The sequence below is a fragment of the Phaethon aethereus genome, assembly GCF_964289735.1.
Source record: "Phaethon aethereus genome assembly, chromosome: 21".
Lineage (NCBI taxonomy): Eukaryota > Metazoa > Chordata > Aves > Phaethontiformes > Phaethontidae > Phaethon > Phaethon aethereus.
The window spans coordinates 322,145-341,494 of NC_138597.1; the positions used below are offsets into that span (position 1 = coordinate 322,145).

General features: G+C 43.6%; 1 protein-coding gene across 1 annotated transcript; it reads right to left on the reverse strand.

Annotated features, from left to right (window-relative positions):
• Window positions 1-1,345: 1,345 nt before the first annotated feature.
• Window positions 1,346-17,370, reverse strand: LACTBL1 (lactamase beta like 1; the record flags this gene model as incomplete). Its single annotated transcript, XM_082009375.1, is given in 8 exon segments — window positions 1,346-2,324; window positions 5,188-5,293; window positions 8,151-8,398; window positions 10,034-10,187; window positions 12,929-13,042; window positions 14,018-14,162; window positions 17,326-17,352; window positions 17,356-17,370. Coding segments are annotated over 8 exon segments (1,788 nt in total).
• Window positions 17,371-19,350: the final 1,980 nt, after the last annotated feature.

Here is a 19,350-nt window from a genome sequence, read left to right on the forward strand (position 1 = left end):
GACTCTGTGTGGAGAAGCAGCAGAAGGATCCAATCTCATAGCAGTTATGGTATGGGACAACATGCACTTTGAAAAGTCTTCTGTTGTGCTAGTATGCCTACTCTTTTGCACTTCAGGATTTCCATACCCTGCAGCCAGACTATTCATTTCAAGGTTAGAGTTATCTTGCCCTGACTCTTTGCTTGCTTTTATTTCAGACTCCAGTTAGGGCTGCAATCACAATACTTGCCTAAACTTGAAGGGGCATTGCAGGAGCCAAGACTCCTCAGTCAGTGGTACTTGTCCTGTCTTGCACTTGTGCCAGATACTGTTCCCATCATAGTGATACGGTGTTGGCCATTAATGACATATCACCTGTCCTGCCTGTCTTGGCACTGAGTGGGCACAAGAAAGGAGAAGAAAATGCAACTGTGGCTTTGCAGATTGCTTGCAGGTGCACCTGTCCTAAATGTAATGCTCCCCAGAATAACACATTTTCCCTTAGCATCCTCCCTCATACCTGCATAAACACAATGGGTACATATCCATACCGACACCCTGCCCAAAACACACATAATCCCCATGCATTCCTGTACTTAAACACCACACTCACACACTTGCCTGTATACTGCAATAGTCACAAACCTAAGTCCAGCTGGAATATACCAGCATATGTTCATACGGCGCTGCTCAGAGGAGTAAGCTTCAGCTTATATATTTAAGTGCTACAATATCCTTTGTGTGACCACCACTTGTGCAGAAATCCATGGAGCTAAGACATAACCACATTACTATCTGCTCTTTTCACAGTTTCCTTCTTATGACCCAGGAAAGAAATGGACCCTCACTTCCCAGGTATCATAAGCAGAGCCTGGTATCAGGCTGGTGCCATTTTCTAGCTTTTGGCAAACCCAGATGAGGAATCTTGTTCATGGTAGGTGGGATCCTGAAGAGCCCTGAAAAAACCCTTGGACTGAAGAAGAGATATTTTCTGAGAGAGAGGAAATTCTCAGCCCTTTGGTGATATCTGTCAATAACCAGAATGGTCATCAAACAGATGATGTAAGTGTGGAGACTCAAGTGCTGGGCTTTTTTATGGGATCCAAACACCATCCACCCAGTACCTTCACATCTCTTTTTTTCTGCAGGCACCCCCAGTTCCTAGCTGGCCTGTCACACACTGCCAGGGACTGCAAGCCATTGAAGTAATTTTAGAAGTGGGACATGACATATTTGTTGGGCAAAAGAGTCATTTGCCATCTTTCCCTTTCAAATGGCATTCATAAAGCCACAGAGACAGGAGAGTCTGGTAAGACACAGATTTGGACCCACCTCCCAGAAGCAGTCAGAAAGGTAGAAGGGACATTTAGCTATAGAATACAGGTTTACGAAGTACACGCACCACATTGTATGTGTTCAGCCCTGGCGCATCAAAGCCAGGAGACAAACCCTTGCGATCGAATGGATAAAAGTTAAAGAGCTGCCCATTTTGGGTCTCCAGTGAGATGGAGGCAGAGCCCAGGTGCAGAACACATGGGAACTCCTTGTCAAAAACAACTTGGAAAACGCGATCTTCCAGATGGTGGAGCTTGATTGTCCGGTACTTTTCAGGAATCAGCTCTTCTACATGAGGCCCAAACTGCTGCATGATCAGCACCCCACCAGGTCCAACTTTGATCTCATAGAAAGTCAGATTGGAATAGGTATAGTAGCCGACATAAGGGCCTGGACTTGGAGGAGGAATCAAGCTTTTCTCAGCCTCTCTGAATGCCGTCTCCATGGCAGGAATAAGATACTCATATGTATGAGTCACAATATCTCCACCCTGAGGCCTAGGCCCTGCCATCAGCACTATGAAGCTCAGGCGGAGCTTGGGGATAAGGGAGAAGGTAGCTGAATAACCGTCAAGGTCTCCATCCTTCCTAATGACATCATATCCCAACTGCTCATTAATCTCCCAGGGCGTGCCAGTCTTGTTAGCAAAGTATTCAGTGGAGCACTTAAACAGAGGGGTCAGCATTGTCTTCACTGTGTCAGGCTCTAGGAGACGACGGTGGTAGGTGCCTAAGAAGACCATTGCCAGCTTGGCAAGGTCGGCAGCTGTGGAGTACATCTGGCCAGAAGGCCTGTACCAGCCAAGGTCATAGAGAGGGGCTGGCTGCTGCCTGCCATAGAAACCCACAGCCATCTGAGACCGGATTGGTGGTGTGATGTCGAAGCCAGTGTCCTCCATGCCCAAGCGGTCTAGGATGTTCTCTGAGATCCAGTGCTGGTATTGCCCCTCAGCTGCATGGTCAGCCAGTACATGCGCCATCAGTGAGAAGGCCAAATTGCTGTAGTGGCATCTGAAAAGAAAGAGGAATCAGCCTTACCTCACTGCTGCAGTGTGGGTATGACTATGCAAAAACAGTGGGTAGGTCTCTCTTTGGGGAAAAATGGTCATTTTATCAGATGACACGCTAAAGAGAGAGGAGAGATGAAAGAGGGACAGAGAAAAACTGAATGATGTTGCCTTGATTTGTTGTTAAGTCAAGAAAGAGAAATTTCTTATGGGAACATCAGCAGAGCTATTTAGCCATTATGTATAGAAATAGATGTGGATACGGAAAAATAAAAAAGAAACAACTTTATGCAAAAACCTATATATTTGTATATCCTGACTTACTGTTTATAATTGTTCATCAAAGAATATATCCATTTGTTTTAAGAGCAGAGCCGAGAGTTACAGGTGCTTACCTTAAAGGTCTCAAAATCCCAAGTAAGCCTTTTTGGAGATTTAACATGTTTTACAATCTCATAAGCACCTAAGCTACCTTAAGATGGTAAAAGCACTTTAAAAACACTTAAAAGTCTACAAAGCAGCATCCAGCTATGTTGAGTCATTGAAGACACCTGAGTGCTTGAGTCTTTAATATCCATAAAGTGATTTAAGTCTTTATGCTTCAACGAAGTTTAATGGCATGAAGACATGAATGGGCAACTTTTTTCCAAATACATTTTCAAAATTCGTGATGTTTTCAACCTTGTTTGGTTGCTTTTTTTTATTTTGTGAAACCACACATCTCACTGAGGTCTATTTAGATCATAAATTTGGTACCATTTCAATCATTTCCAGCCCATCTAGTTGAATAAAAGCATGATGAATATATATATTTGTACACCAAGAATAAATACATTCTGTATCTAAAGTTTTATATGTGAAATGGAGCTGAAGTTCAACATATCCAGAAAAACATGTTAAAATTTCTATATCAATGAATGGGAATTTTCTTTAGGAAGAACGATCTGTTAGCTGTGAAGTATACCCAGGAATGGGGAGACAGTTAAAACTATCAATGTGTTGGGGGTGGGTTGAGGGGTTGAGATACTATTAGTGGAAGTCTTTATGTATCTTAATGGTGAACATAATATAAATACGATATTACTCTTTGCTGGGTGAAAAACTGTCTGGATGGCTGGGCCCAGAGTTGTGGTGAAAGGAGTTAAATCCAGTTGGTGGCTGGTCACAAATGGTGTTCCCCAGGACTCAGTATTGGACCCAGTTCTGCTTAATGTCTTTATCAGTGATCTGTGCGAGGGGATCGAGTGCACCCTCAGTAAGTTTCCAGATGACACCAAGCTGGGCAGGAGTGTTGATCTGCTGGAGGGTAGGAGGGCTCTACAGAGAGGTCTGGACAGGCTGGATCAATGGGCTGAGGCCAACTGTGTGAGGTTCAACAAGGTTAAGTGCTGGGTCCTGCACTTGGGTCACAACAACCCCAGGCAACACTACAGGCTTGGGGAGGAGTGGCTGAAGAGCTGCCTGGCAGAAAAGGACCTTGGGGTGCTGGTTGACAGCCGGCTGAACATGAGCCAGCAGTGTGCCCAGGTGGCCAAGAAGGCCAACAGCATCCTGGCCTGCATCAGCACTAGTGTGGCCAGCAGGAGTAGGGAAGTGATCGTGCCCCTGTACTGGGCACTGGTGAGGCCGCACCTTGAATCCTGTGTTCAGTTTTGAGCCCCTCACTACAAGGACGCTGAGGTGCTGGAGCCTGTCCAGAGAAGAGTAACGAAGCTGGTGAGGGGTCTGGAGCACAAGTCTGATGAGGAGCGGCTGAGAGAACTGGGGTGGTTTAGTCTGGAGAAAAGGAGGCTGAGAGGAGACTTTATCGCTCACTACAACTGCCTGAAAGGAGGTTGTAGGTAGGTGTTGGTCTCTTTTCCCAAGTGACAAGCGATAAGACAAGATGAAATGGCCTCAAGTTGCACCAGGGGAAGTTTAGATTGGATATTAGGAAAAAATTATTTACTGAGAGAGTGGTCAAACATTGGAACAGACTGCCCAGGGAGGTGGTTGAGTCACCATCCCTGGAGGTATTTAAAAGATGTGTAGGTGTGGTGCTTAGGGACATAGTTTAGTGGTGAGCTTAGCAGTGTCAGGTTTACTGTTGGACTTAATGATCTTGAAGTTCTTTTCCAACCTAAATGATTCTATAATTCTAAAGAAGATGATGGTACTAAAATCTTAAAATCCTTTAGGGAACATTTATTGTAACCTTATACATGACATCGGACAGAATTAATACAAGGTTTTCATGATCAAGCCATTGAGTTTTCAAAGACTTTTCTAGGTTTGCAGACTTCAAGTTATGGTGGATCTTCAGCAACCCTAGGTAAAGTATTTCAAAATGTAATTCTATTCCCTAAAAATTTTGCAGACATTGAAAGTTTTTCTGAGTTAGCCTGAATCCTTTCCCTCACCTGTTGTCCACTGGATCCTGTGCATATTTTTGAGTGTTTGCAACTCAAGTAATAGATTTTTAACAGGTTATATAAATTTTAACAAACATTAATAGAACTTATAGATAATTTAGAGACATGCAGATGTCTAGACATGATTTTAAGCAAAATCTATGATGGTTGAAGCCAATTAAATTAGCATGTCTTTCTACTTTTGAAAATCTGCATCTTTCACAATTTAAGGCTCTTTGGACCTAACTACAGTAGTTTAATTTGCCTCATCTAGGCTTCTCACCCAGGGTCTATACACATTAAAAAAACCCCTGGCACCTCCAACAGTCACTCTTTGCAGTCTAAGACAGGTATATGGTAGATGTCTAAAGCTCCCTTTAGGAATGGTTGTCTTTTATCCATTGGCCATGGATGCTGCAGGTACATCAGTAGAGAACACAAACCTAGAACAAAAGCTCAAAAGTGAATATATCTGACCTGGTTCCAGGATCAGCGACCAAGACATCATCTTTCAAAAGAGCTAGAGCATCTTGCGTATTACCCTTCCACAGCAGGCTAGTAGATCGCAGCCTCCTGGGCAGACCTATGCCATGGAAAAGAGAAGTTAATAATTTGAGACAAATCTTGGTCCAGGAAACTCTGAGTCTGGTGAAGTCTGAGAAAAAGGCAAAAATCAATGGCAACATGGAAAAAAACAATGATGCAAACATGTGCTTTATAGACGTGGCAAATGTGCTGCAAGGACCTGTTCATACTTGACTGCAGGACACCGTATTGAAGTCATGGACCACTGAATCTGGGTAATGTTAGTCCTACCCCAGCACCAACTCTGGGTTGCTACATTTCACTAAAAATGCCTTGGTGAATGATTTAAAAAACCCTGTATCCCCAAATGATTTTGGAAGAGAAGGGCATATTGGGTGCTGGGGAAATCCATGTCCATAATTCCATGTGACTGTATTCCTTTGACTACAAAGGTGTGCAACAGGCCCTTTAAACAGGTTTTTGTTCTTTACACCTTGCTACATAAGGCTTGAACTTCTCTGAACCATTCCAGGCTTGGCCTAAAATATTTTTAAGGTTGTTGGTTTTTTTTTTCAGCTTTAGCAACATTTATTCAGGGATTCTGAATGTAGGAAAAGTGAAGTTCTTTTCACTTTTAATTTCACAACACTGAACACGGATTCCCTAAAAACTTTTGACCAGAACTTTTTAAAATGTCACAGCTCCTTTAAACAGGATCTACGGCTCACCAAGTCCAGAACTTGGATTACGTCTGGAATGAAATCCTCATTACAGCTGACAGCTGACTTTGATTTAGAGGTTAGGAGAAAATCAGGAAGGGTACCTGACAGAAAAATGACTCGCAATCGTCTGCTCAGTGCGCATGTGCTAACCATGGCAAAGCTGAATGAGGCCCTATTCTTCTGTAGCAGCAACACGTTTTTCTCAGTTGGCCTGACCCTGGGATTTGAATTGGAATGACAGCACTTTTTCTGCTTCTGGTCTGTGATTATTTGTGCAGCTTAATGACCAGATAAGAGATGCACTGAGCATCTTCCAGTAGAAAATGGGCTCCTCCATTTCCTACTTACCACAATGGCAGCAAAGAAAATGTTGCACCACTGGGAGAGCTCACCAGCAGCATGCCAGCAGTGGTGCAGAACCTTTCTTGAGGTTCATTAGAAATTATAAACCAGAGAATGTGTGAGCATAACAGAAAATCCACAGTCATTCATTTATACTTCATGAGCTGCTAATTGATGTGACAAGCATGCTGTTAATAATTTACAATAGCATCTCATACGTCATTCATATATATTTGAAAATCACAGTCTTAACAAGCTGGAACTTCCCTCTAGCAATGTACTCATCAAGTGTTGAGAAGAAAAATATTTGGAGTTACTTTTGTAATACGCAATTTAGAAAAGCACAGAAAATGAGGATATATTATAGATCAGTTTCCACTGGAAGATTTTAGATGAAAAACACTTCACAATATGTCATGCAGTGGCTTTGATCCTGAAGCTAAGCAGAACCTATTCCTTTTTGGTTTTTTGCCAGACAGGAAATGTAACATGTGACCTCAACATTCATTTGATTTTCAGTTGGGATTTTGAAACTGTGTTTCTCCTTCTACTAAATTGTCAGGGTCCAAGCTGATTGGTGTGCCCTGCTGGTATGGTCTGGGAAATTTGGGCCATATTCTAAAAAAAAGAGATAGGAACATAAAAGGAGCTAAGCAGAGGCACCATCCAGCATGGTGATGGAAGCAATGGAATGGCTGCATATTACAAGCAATTATGTTATGACCAGGTACATTTTGGACATATGCTTCCTAACAGTATTTCCAGGGCATACCTCACACCTCACTAAATGACAGGGAACTGGAGCAAGGCTGGGAGCTGCAGCCCCAGTGCACACTGCTCCTGCAAGGAGCAACCAGACCAGCTTCAGTTGCCCCTGAGAGTCAGAGGGGGCCAGGCAGAGTTGATGCCCCTCAGGACATCATCAGTCTGGCTAAAGCAAGACCCTGTCTGCAGGGAGAGGGGTTGGGCAGGGTTTGCACATGCCTTTCTTTCTGCCTCCTGCTGCCATTGTCCACTTTGAGTTGTTTGTCTGTTTGTTTCCAGATTTCAGTTACATCATTCCTCTTTGGGGAACCCTTATTTAGGTAGTGGCTCACTTCAGGTGATGCTGTACCCTGTCCTGAGTTACTGCAGTTTACCTACATGCTATTTTGATCTCAGGTCCTAATTTTAGGACATTTATTCCAATCTGGAATAATGCAGGTGCTACAGAGTTTAATCAATATGCTGCATAGATATCAGCATATCTATGTGAGCTCCTTCTACCTTAATGTAAGAGCTACCCAATTATGAAGGTAGCAGCAGATTAATAGTCTTCTGCCAGCAAGTCCAAAGCTATTAATAGCTCAGGAATCCCAGATCAGGAACCACACTGACCGCTAAATTTAGCTCAGTGATCGAGGTCTACCTGTTCAAAGCAAAGAGGTTTGGTGCCACTTTGACCCTCAACTCTACATCTCAGAAAAATGAGAGCACTCTGGGCTGGAGTACAAAAAACTGTTATGAAAGTGGAGCCTGATTTCAGGTCATGTTACTGTGTTGAAAGAAATATATATATATATATTCACCTTGCATGGGAAAAACAATTCCCCAGCCCATAGTGCAGCTTGGCCCCTTTCTTAGCATGTATCTTGGACAACAGTTTTGTTTTAGCGCTTCATGAAGCTGCTGACAACTTGTTTCCAAAGGCCTTGCCTGCCTTCTGGGAAGCGCAAAGGTGCAGGGTCCATACTGGGAAACAGCCTCAATAACAACCTTTTTTGTCCCTGGCGTAAGGTCTGTTCTCTCTGTGGTCTCTTTCAAGTGGCACAGTGGTGGGCAGAGGGCAAGCAGGTAGCAGTGTTGTCTCACCTGAGAGCTGGCTGGCCATTCTGCGTAAGGTAACAGGTGATGGCTTAAGTGGCATTGAGCCTTTTTCCAAAAAAGTCAGCCCATCTGCTGTGTATCTCTGTTCTGATTCCTTGAGCCTTCCCAGAGGGTTCTTAATAACAAAGTTCTGGGCGTAACGTTCCAGTGGGTCATCAAGAGATGTGACTTTTCCTTCCTCCCACATCTTGTACAACATAATGGTGGGGAAGATCTTAGAGACACTGGCAATTCTGTTAAGGAACAAACATTTATAGAAATTAAGCATTAAGAAGCCCACGAATCAAGAGGACAGATGGTCAGTACATGAGATCACCCAACTCACCCACTGCCTGTAGCTTTACTTGCAACACCTTTGCTAATTCAGAAGGGAATGGCTAAAATGGAGGTAAGACGTTTGGACTAATATCCTCAACTCTGGCCTTTATGGACTATAACATAACCTTCAGTAGTATCTCCTCTATAGTGCAGTGGGCTACAGAACTTTTTTAGTTCACTTAGTATTTATAAGATGACATATCCTGTAAATTACTGTTTAATAAATACCATAACAAGTTGCAAGTAGTTTATTGGAATTTTAAGGTTAAAATGCCATAAAGTTTTACATTTCATATTCAGACTTGATATTTGAGTGGCTTCAGAACAGAGTCAAATTTACAAAAGGTCTTTTGGAATGGGACTCCATTTCTACTCGATTGGTTTTTGGAAATGGGGCCATGATTAAGATGGGCAGCCAGGGGCATTTGTATTGTGCCTCTAGAGGTGAAATTCCTGGGCCGGTACAAGATAGCCTAGAGTGAAAGCATTTGCCAAGAATGTTTTCATTAATCAAGAACAAAAGTCAGATGTTTGAAGACAATCAGATACTGTCATAGTTCTGGCCATAAACAATGCCAACCAGCAATAAATTTTTGGGGGGAGTCTGTGGCACAATTGGTTAACATGTTTGGCTGTTAACCAAAAGGTTGGTGGGTCAAGCCCACCCAGAGATGGGTTGGTTCCCTTTTCCCTGCCAATGTCAGGGAGATTGGAACTAGATGCCTTTAAGGCCCCTTTCCAACCCAAACCATTCTATGATTCTGGAAGAAATAGCATGAGGTCATATATGCAGGGATTTTACCATGATACAGAGCAGGGAAAAAACAGGTAATCACAGCTGCTGAAACTTTCCAAAATTGTTTATTCTGAGAACAACAAGTGATAGTCAGAGTGCAGCCCATGTGTTTCATATATAGCACAGTTATAAATCACTGAAAATAGATCTTTAAAGGAAATAAACACTTCCTTTGTATTTGTTTTTGTTTTTTAACACACATTAAGAGCTTGATTCTGTCTTCATCTAAAAAATAATGGCCAATGTGGCTTTGACTTCACTGGGAGAATGAATAAGTATGCAGGTCTACTTTATGTGTTCAGTAGATACTCTTCCCAAACCCAATTTTTTGCTAAAATGAACATTTTTTTTTTTTTTAATCCTATGGCACTGTCTCCTCGCTGTTCAGAAAATCTGTGCTAGCTCTCAGTCTTCAGATATATGCCCTAGGCCTCCTCAAAGCATAGAGACATTCCTCTGTAAGAAGTAGTATGTTTTCAGGTCACTGCTATTCCAATTTAAAATATTGTCAGATCAAATTAAAAATAAAAAATCCAAAGCAAACTACTCAGTAAGCCACAAGCATATGATAATTTAGGGACCAGCTGAAGCACTGTCTCACAAAGTTTCACTGTAACCCAGAAGAGGTTTCTGCAGTACACCTGAGCCAGTAGAAGATGCGGTTTGTGACAGTGGCTCTATTCCCAGATATCAGGTCTCCATATATGTATCTGCTCCTTTTCTAGCTCTCATGCCCGTGATACAGCTCTCTCACCTGTAAATAGTGTACTCATTGGGCAGCACTGAGGATGGGTCCGAGCCATTCTTCTTCCCGAAATTGCCTGTCCAGAGCACAGTGTCATTGTAGATAACAATGGCAGACATGGCAGGGAGACCAGAGCTATGAATCTTTTGGCGCAGCATCGTATCTACCTGGAGAATGATGGGAAGTTATGAATTTCCAAATGAAGAGTTTTATATTGCATTCTAGTCTGTAACAGGCAGTGGAAGACCAGACCTCCTTTCTTCCAAGCACTTGCGAGTCATTTTTTCAAATATGTTTTGGCAAAAGAAAGTATTTTAACTGTACTGTTCCCTTGAATTGCTTATGCTGAATTATCCAGTATCTTTCTTTCAGTCTATATGTCCACCATGTGGAAGAATGTGGTGCTCATCCTTGTAATACCTATGATGCTTATATGATTAAAAACAAACATTAAAACATAATTATTGTAATTTCTTCCTTTTTAAATTGTACTGTGCACATCTGTTCTTCGCATTAGTATTTCAGGTTCAAAGATGTATGAGAAAAAGATCCAGACTTTTTAAATATCTCACAACACTTTTCATGCCATGAAACATGGTAGAGGTAGGACTCTTTTTTAAACTGCAATCTGAGAAACAGCACTGAGCAACTAGAGGGCTGTGATGGCTCTTTGCTCCCTGTTGTGCCAGGGTTGTGTAGACCTAATCAGCCAGCTGTGTTCCACCCACCTCCTGCAAGCAGAATGCATTGATCTTGTTCTTTTATGACTTTTCCAAAGCTATGTAATCGTCATGCATAAGCTATCTTTTGCACAGAAAGGCTAAGACATAAGAAATGCCTTCCCAAGTCCAGCATTTGAGAGAAGAAAGGCCAAGCCGAGTCATGTTCTCAGGACTTATTCACTGGATGGACTGGTGAGGCGCACTGACAGCCAGCAGTGGAAACATCCAATTTGTGCCAAGTCCTTCTGCAGTGGTTCTTTGCCCTCCCCTCCCCATGTGCCAGTGGCCCATCTAGTATGGTTAGGTACATCAGCATCTCTAGAGAACAGACTGGTCTCATGTCAACAAACATGGTCCTCCTTCAGAGTTTTCTCAGAGAGAGTCTGGCATGTAGACCTACCTGGACCTGCAGAAAGTTGACAGAAATGAAAGTTGACAGAGAGTCCTTGAATCCAGTACTGACCATTTGGATTTGGCTACTAGCAAGACTCTTTTGAGGAAAACATAAGCCTTTCTGATATGCAAAGTATTTACCCTTAGAAGATAAATGTTTCCTTAAGCCTCATGCATGAGTGAATGTCACTCTCCTGTTTCAAGCTGCCGTGGGCTAGGAAAAAGTCCTTCCCTGTATGCAATATAATCACATCTGGTACTATCCAGAGTCCTAGTTCCAGGGTCCCTGGCCTGGCACAGGATGGTAGTTTGTCTCAGGTAATGCAAGATCTTTACTGTGGGTTCAAGTGTCCACAGACTTGGGCAGAACGTAAGGGCATCTGAAGATACACTTTCGAGGTGCCAAGCCCCCTTCAAATATCTATGTTCTCCTATGCATCTAGTGTTCAGGTTCTCTGTGCTTTAACCCATCTGCAAAACAGGAATAGTTTCACCAGCGTACTTCAAAGAAGTTATGAAGTGCTTGGATACTTAATTTCTGAGGAGCACAAAGAAGGGAGGTTAGATGGCTTTCAATGGACACTCAATGTTCTGCACGTTCTCTCACCTCTCTGACTAATCCTAATTGAATAATAAAACACCTCTCTAACCCCAAAGAGAGCAGCAGAGACTTCATAAAAGTGAATGTGAAGTGATAGCAATTGAAATCCAGCATAGAAAAAGAGACATTGATGTAGGAAAACAATCCTAGCTTCACAGCACATACACACCACACAGATAGGCAGTGAGCTGGTCATTAGCACTCAGGAACAAAACGTTGGGGCTATGATGGATGTTCCTATGTAAACACTTGCTCAGTGCCCTATGGCAGAAAGAAAGGGAAATCAAGTATGAGGGGTTATTGGAGAAGTAACATTAAAAAAAACCCCAGAAAACACCATTTTATCACTGCACAAATCCCTGACCTTCTTGCAGCTCAAATACTGTCTAGAGTACTGATTTCCCACATCTCCACAAGAGTATGCTGAGAGCTGGAAAAGTTTCAAAGAAGGGTAGAAAGAATGATCAGAGCTGTGGCACAGCTGCTATTATGACTAATCAAACTACTGATGAAAAAGAGACAAATGAGAGAGTATATTATATGATACGGGTCTATAAAATCAGCAGTGTCCTGTCAGAGCATCGCTGTCTTTATGGTCCATAAAGTCAAGGCAATGCTGCAGTACTTCCTCATTGCAAATAGAGCCTACTAGAATTTCGGGCAGTGCTAAAACTTCAGAAACAGTATATCATACTGAGGAAAAGCAGGTTTCTCTCATTCAGGTGCAGGTCCCCTTCCTCTTCCCCTTCCCCTCCATTCCCTTGAGGTTATCTATGAGTAGTTTTTTAATTTTTAAATGGTGGCATGGGGAAAGGCAGCAAAGCAATAAAATAAGGAATTGGCAGTCATGGATGAATAGAAACTAGTTACATGAGTCACCTGCTTTCCAGGACATGAGGGCTGCCTAACAGACAAGATGCCAAGAGCCATCATTTTGTGCTGATGTATGCGCACCAGATCGTCTGATGGACGCATAAAAATGTTTCTTCATCATAGCTTACCATTTGGATAAGATAACTGCTTATTGACCTTTTCTGTATGTTCAGTGAAGGAGTTTTATATACCCATTTCTAGATTTACATGTTCTCCACCTCCTTGACTTCCCACCTCCTTCCCCAGAGATGCTCCCTTTTACACCTTCAGAAAAGTAGTCATGAGGTCTGCCTCCCTTTGTTCCCTTCTCCTCACAGACCTTCTCCAATGCATCCTTCAGAATGGGGATTGGGTGGTCTAGTGGTACTGGTTCAGGATAGCGAGGGCACATCTGCACAGCTTCTGATCTCACTTCCATCACAGACGGGCCTGGAAAACATTTCAAAGATAGCATATGTGACTTGAACAGACACACTAAGAAGCTTTAACCTCATCCAACAGTCAGCACTAGCTTTCTTGCTTGTGTTGTCCAGAGCTGAAGGACACTTCTGCATAGGCAAAGAGACAATCTTGAATTGTTTCTATCATCTCACATAAAATAGGACTTGAAAAGGGCACTGTGCTCTGTTATTGCTTATTGCAACATGGTATAGCACATCGGATGGACAGGAGCTGCAATAGGCTTTAACTGATTGTGACCTGGAAGATTAAGGAACTGGGACTACAAAAGACTCTGCAAGGTACCTGACAGTGGGTTTAGACCCCATGAAAGTGCCCTGCCCAATTCTAGGGGAAAGTCTGAGTTTGGGTTCAGGAGGACAGAGTTGTTCCATGCATATTGTAACCTCAGAAAATGGATGTAGAAGTGAGTTGTGAGTGTTTAGTTTTCTATAATCAAGATAAGGGAATTCTAGCGTCAACCAGGGGCTTGAGCTGTTTCAAAGATCTAAGATTAGGGGAATAGGAAAGGAAGCAAACCCATAAGCTGAAGCATGTGGTAAGGTGTAAAAAAGAACCTGCTGTTCTATGCTGGAGTGACTTTTACAACATGATTCTAAAGAAAAAGATAAAGAATGTAAAATAAATTGTCACCTTGATATATCAATTAATCTAGGTTAGCGCCAGATCACAGAATCACAGAATCACTAAGGTTGGAAAGGACCTTCAAGATCATCAAGTAGATGTAATAGAACTGCTCTGGATGCCAGCAGAGTTACGTGGTACTCCATCAATTGAATTTTCATCTCCTCCTCTATGTCCTTGCACCAGTTAGGAGGAGGTAAAATTGTGTGCTGTTTGGGGAAATGCTCTTTGGGAAAAAATGTCCACATAGGGAGAAAGGTGTTTATTGGTCTCACAAATTTCTGCACCAAACCATGGCCAAGCTTAAAGATGGCTACTCACTGGGCTCCACCTTGGGGAGTCTGTACTGCCACAGAAAGCAGCCCGTCATTGCAATAGACAACAGGAATAAGAAGATGACCAATACATGAATCCACTTCATCTCCATAACAGTGAACTTGAGGAGGCTCCGGCTGCTGGATGCCTGCTGTAAGCAGAAAAGATATTATCTCAGAGAGAGAAAAACTGCCTCTTATGCCTACCAGCTAGGTGACAGAGGCACACTACATTGGAGAATAAAGCTGCTGAAGTACTAATTCTAGTACTATTGCGGCACTGGAGCTGGGCATACTAGACCACATTGAAGTACCTGGAACCAGAGATGATGACTTGTCTTCCAGTGAGGTTTGCCATACAGTACTCTCCTTACCTTGTTGGCCTTATTCATTCTTGTAGAAAAAAACCATCCGCTCCTTTTACCTTTTCCGCTCCCTAAAGGTCAACCTCATCAGCCCAGGCTGGCAGGATTCTCTGTCACAGCTCTCGTTTCCTCCTTTCTCAACTGTAATGACTTATTCCTGGATATCTTTCCAACCCCTTTTTTCCAGAGCCCAGCACCTGTTCATGGCAGTCACCAGACAGATCATCTGAGCAGATCCAGCTTTTATAGTTGAATGATGGAATTTCTTGCCATGTACTACCCTTACCCTTCTATTTTGTTCCTGTAATTCCCATTATATCATGTACGACCTGTAAGCTTGGCATTTACAGATGCCATAGTTGTGAAGACTGGCTAATATTTTGGGTTTGTGCAGCTCTCACAACACAGGACACCATCCAGGTTGGTGGTACTACCATATAAATGTTGAAGAAAAACAAGAAACAGATGACAAATGATTAGGTGCCTAAGCATGAGCTGTGCTCTTTCACTGACTGTAGGAGGTCAACAGGGTGCTTTTGGAAGTTTGGTAATTAATGTTATAAAACATATGGCCTGTCATTTGCATCCAATATGGTCCACATTCCAAAGCTGTTTCAGGTTGTCTGGACTCACTTGCAGGATAGACAGACTGAAATACTCCCTTTAGATTTCCACATCACCCTTTTTCTCTTTTTTGCGATACAGGATAGTTTATGCAAAAGCTTCTGCAAGTCAACTGAGCCTTGTCACTCACAACAAGGGAATCTGCAAGGCCACTTCCAGACACGCACATGGCTCTGTGGCTCTGTAAGGATCCAACAGGGGAATCTAGCCCCTGCTGAAACTCTGGGTTGCAATTCCACTTTCTGTACACTAACAGAAATAAGTCACAATTTTTTCTGAAGCTCTTTAGCCTGTTCAGGCATTCCCACATAAATTTCTGAAGGCAGCTTACTTCAGGTTCTTCCATAACATAATTAAGATTTCAAGGATGGCTTAAGACCATACACGTGCTCCTGCCAGAGCATACATGCAGTCCGTATTCCAGCTATCAGACTAAGTGACATGTGTTCCTAAATAGGGGAATGCCATTTTGACACCAAAACCAGCTTGGTTTAGCTATACACAACCTCATACGGCGCCTTAGTAGGCAGGAGATCATATCCACATAAGGAAAATCCTGTGCATTGAGATCTCTTTAATCATCCCCACTTTGGCAGGCTTGAGTTTATGCTGAAGGATGTTGCCAAGACCTGCAACGAGATGCTGTCTTCCTGCAGCAAAGAGGGGGATAGGGCCCTCTTTGTCCTGCAGTAGTCATGGAGTGACTTTCTTGGATTTAGTCCTATCAAAATAAAAGTGATTCCCCACCAATCTGCAGTTTCTCTGATCATTTTTTTGCCTCTTTCCTTGCTTCACTGAGAAACCCTGATTCCTGGGTCCCTAAGAGCAAGGTGTAAGGAAAACATTTTCTGGTATATGCCTCATCTTGTGAACTCCAGACTCCCTAGACCACTAACCAAGGACACAAAGATACCAACACTGAACTCTCATCCTTTAGTCCAAACTCCCATTTACTTCTTTTGGACGATGAGTGCCCCGAATGCCTTGTTCATTCTCTGACCCATAATCTAGTGGCAATGCAATGAAACTGGCAATGCTATGAAACTAGTGGCATGGATCTCTCTCTTATTGATGGGGCACAAAATATGCAAAAGTGTGAAGAATATTCATCACCCTGAGGAGATGCTTCACCCTCTGTCAGACAAACAGATGGATAGATACCTACAAAGAGACTCCTCACACTTCCCACCACAGGTCTCATCTCTCTTTCAGCTGGATTTTCCCTCTCACGTACATTGCTCAGTGGCCGTCAGTTCTAACAGCATAAATACAGCAAGGCAGGGGAAGGGAGGGCTACCAAGCACTTAGACACATGCAAATGAATGCAAACACATGCAAGAACAAGTGCACACAGCTTCCCATGGGTAGTTTAGCTGTATGCTATGTTTTTTTCCCCTGAGCTTTGAAAAATTAAGATGCAGGGGGAAGAAATGGGGATTTCACATAGAGCACTCGGGTACACTGCCCCACCAAGCTCATCTAGGCAGACTACCACAGGCCCTGCGAGCTACTCAGTCAGAGGCACATGTTAACACTGGTTAGAGAGAACAAGAAAGAGCCCCAGACCTCTGCACATACCATTGCGAGAAGCTGTCTCAGTCCCAGAAGCTGTTGTCAGGCGTCCCAGCATGTGTGTACCATACCAAAACCACACCATCTGATCTCAGCTCCAGCAAGACAGGAGCAGAACGCCTTGCCATGCTCCTAAATGCAGCTGCTTATCATGGGCAGGTGCTGCTCAGTCACTCCAGCTGAAGTGGCCGTTTTTAGCTCCCCAACAGTCCCGCTCCAGGTTTTCCTGTCCATTCGACCCATTCAGACACTCCAGAAAGCACTGCAAATGTCCCCTGGGCAAGTAGATTAAATGACAGGGACAGAATGGCATTTGCTCTCAGGAAAGTGCCTGAGCATTGAGTGTTAATTCTTCCTAATGCTTCTCTATGTGTGTGAATCACAGCTGAAGCCATGAGGGCTTGCAATCTATTTATAGCTGCTTCATCTCCTCCTGACATCTGAACAGGAGGCGATTAACTTGAGATGGACAGCCCCTGTGTGCCTCCAGCCGCCATCCCTGGGCAGGCTTGGGAGGGGGTAGGCTGGGCTGTTTGCAGGAAGGGGAGGTGGGGGAGCTTAAGCCAGGAGCTCAGGCACTCTCTGGGCTTAATCCTGAACAGCCTCCTGGAGTTCCCCTGCAGTGATAGACAAAGGAGTCATTCCCAGCTAATAGGCTCACTAGACATAGACGGAGCTGTTATTTTCTTTCCCGTTAGCTGCTGGGACTCTGAAGGATGGTGGAAGGTTGTGTTTTGCATGAGGTGAGCCTTACCCGCAGCTGTAGCCCATCCATGGCTGCTCAGAAGTCTCTTCTCATCCCCTGTGCTACCTGTCTCCACAAACAAAAGGCTCATAAAAACCTGTGATGAAGAGAAACAAAAAGTTAGTGCAGGAAAAAAATTGAGTAAGGGTGAGGAGGGAAGCTCAGCCTAACAAAGGCCAGCTCAGATAAGCAGACCAGCAGGGAGGGACTGGTTTTGGATAGGGAGATAAACCACAGTGACCAAATGAGGTAAGTCCCTGGTGATACTTTCCCTCCATTCACCTCTGGTTTGGCAGCACCTTGTATTTACTGCAAGGGCTGGACCCAAGCTCTGGGACTTGCCAGGGCCCACAGCCATCCTTATTCCATGTCCCAAGCACAAACAACTGGAACTTTGAGAATTTCAGGGCTGACACTTTTCCATTGTGCCTGCTCTGCAGCGTTCTTTCAGCGTTCTCCCTTGCTTCTCAGCCTTGCTCCCCCTGCACAGCCAACAACACCCTCCTTAACCTTGGGAATCACACACAGAGCCAAGAAACTGTATGACAGATTTGGAAGTGCCAAGATAATGGCACAGCTGCCACCTGTCCCATAAAATCTCCCTCTTGTCTTGCTACCTGGCAGTGGCAATTCAATAGGCAACCACCCCATAAGAGCTCTTACCAGCCTTGCTGCTACCCTCTGTCCTCCAGTGCTGATGAATTTGGGGCTGTCCTGGAGCTGCAGATGTTAACAGAATCTGAAGCACTAATCCCAACAGTCAGCCTCTCTGAGCACAGATTAATCGCCCATGCCTCACCCCCTCCTCAAGCAGCGCAGCATCTGTCCAGGGATGCAGCCAAAAGGGAGCATTGCTGGCGATTTCATGGCTCAAATAATACAGCCGAGTGGAAGAATGGGGAACTGAGGAGGAGGGTATCCTTAGCATACTGTGAGCTGGAAATGTTAATAATGAACTGCCATTACCATGTAAAATACATTATAAATGCTCTCCAGAGAGGAGGGCATGGCCATGCCCCCAGTTATGCACCAAATCCAGGGTGATTATGCACCTCAGGGGTCCTGCCATCCTATTGCCTTCTTCAGATGTTCACAGATAAGGGTGTTCAATACCATCTCTTCATTTCAATATCTCCAGTAGTGGTGCAGGCTCTGACAGTGCTCAAAATATTCAAGTGGAGCCTATGATCCATGTGCCTATGCTCCAGAGTTGTACCCAAATTTTGGTGAACGGAGCTGCAGATGACCTCCTTACTAATTGGAGTAGATCAAGCTCTATCCCATCACAGTTTTGTTGATTCTCATTTCTGTGAACTCCTATTTCCTCCTGTATCTGTTAACAACCTTCCCAGGCTTTCCTTCACAGAGCAGCTTTTTAGGCTCCTCTACCCCCTCATCTGCAGACTGCCGGAAAGACCTGAACATGTCCCAGACTGCCCCAGTGGACAGTGATCTTCCCTCAAGCCAAAGAGAAGAAGTGCAAATGTAGGTTAACTCATGTTCTTTACATATTACACATTGTCATTCCATTCCTTCTTCATTTGCACTCCATTTTTGCAAAGTTCATAAAAAAAAAATTAGAGTTTTTCAGTCTCCAACTTGGTGTGATTTGCAACAATCCACTCATTATCCCCTATTTAGGACTCTAGATTATCCCCCTCTAGGACTCTAGAAGGTAGGGGAGCCCAAGAGAGTTGGTTAATATTCAAGCACCACTTCCTCAAGGCTCAAGGTAGGTGCTTTCCTTTATGTAAGAAACCAAATATAGGAGACAGGAGACCCCCATGGATGAGCAAGGAACTGTTGGAAAAACTTGTGTGAAAGAAAAGAGTTTACAGTAGGTGGAAAAAGGGACTGGTCACTTGGGAGGACTATAGGAATGTTGTCAGGATATGCAGGGATGAAACAAGGAAGGCCAAGGCCTTCTTGGAACTAAATCTGGTGAAGGAAGTAAGAGAGAACAAGAAGGGCTTCTTCAAGTATATCAGTGGTCAAAGGAAGACTAGAGAAAATGTGGTGAATGAAGTGAGAGCT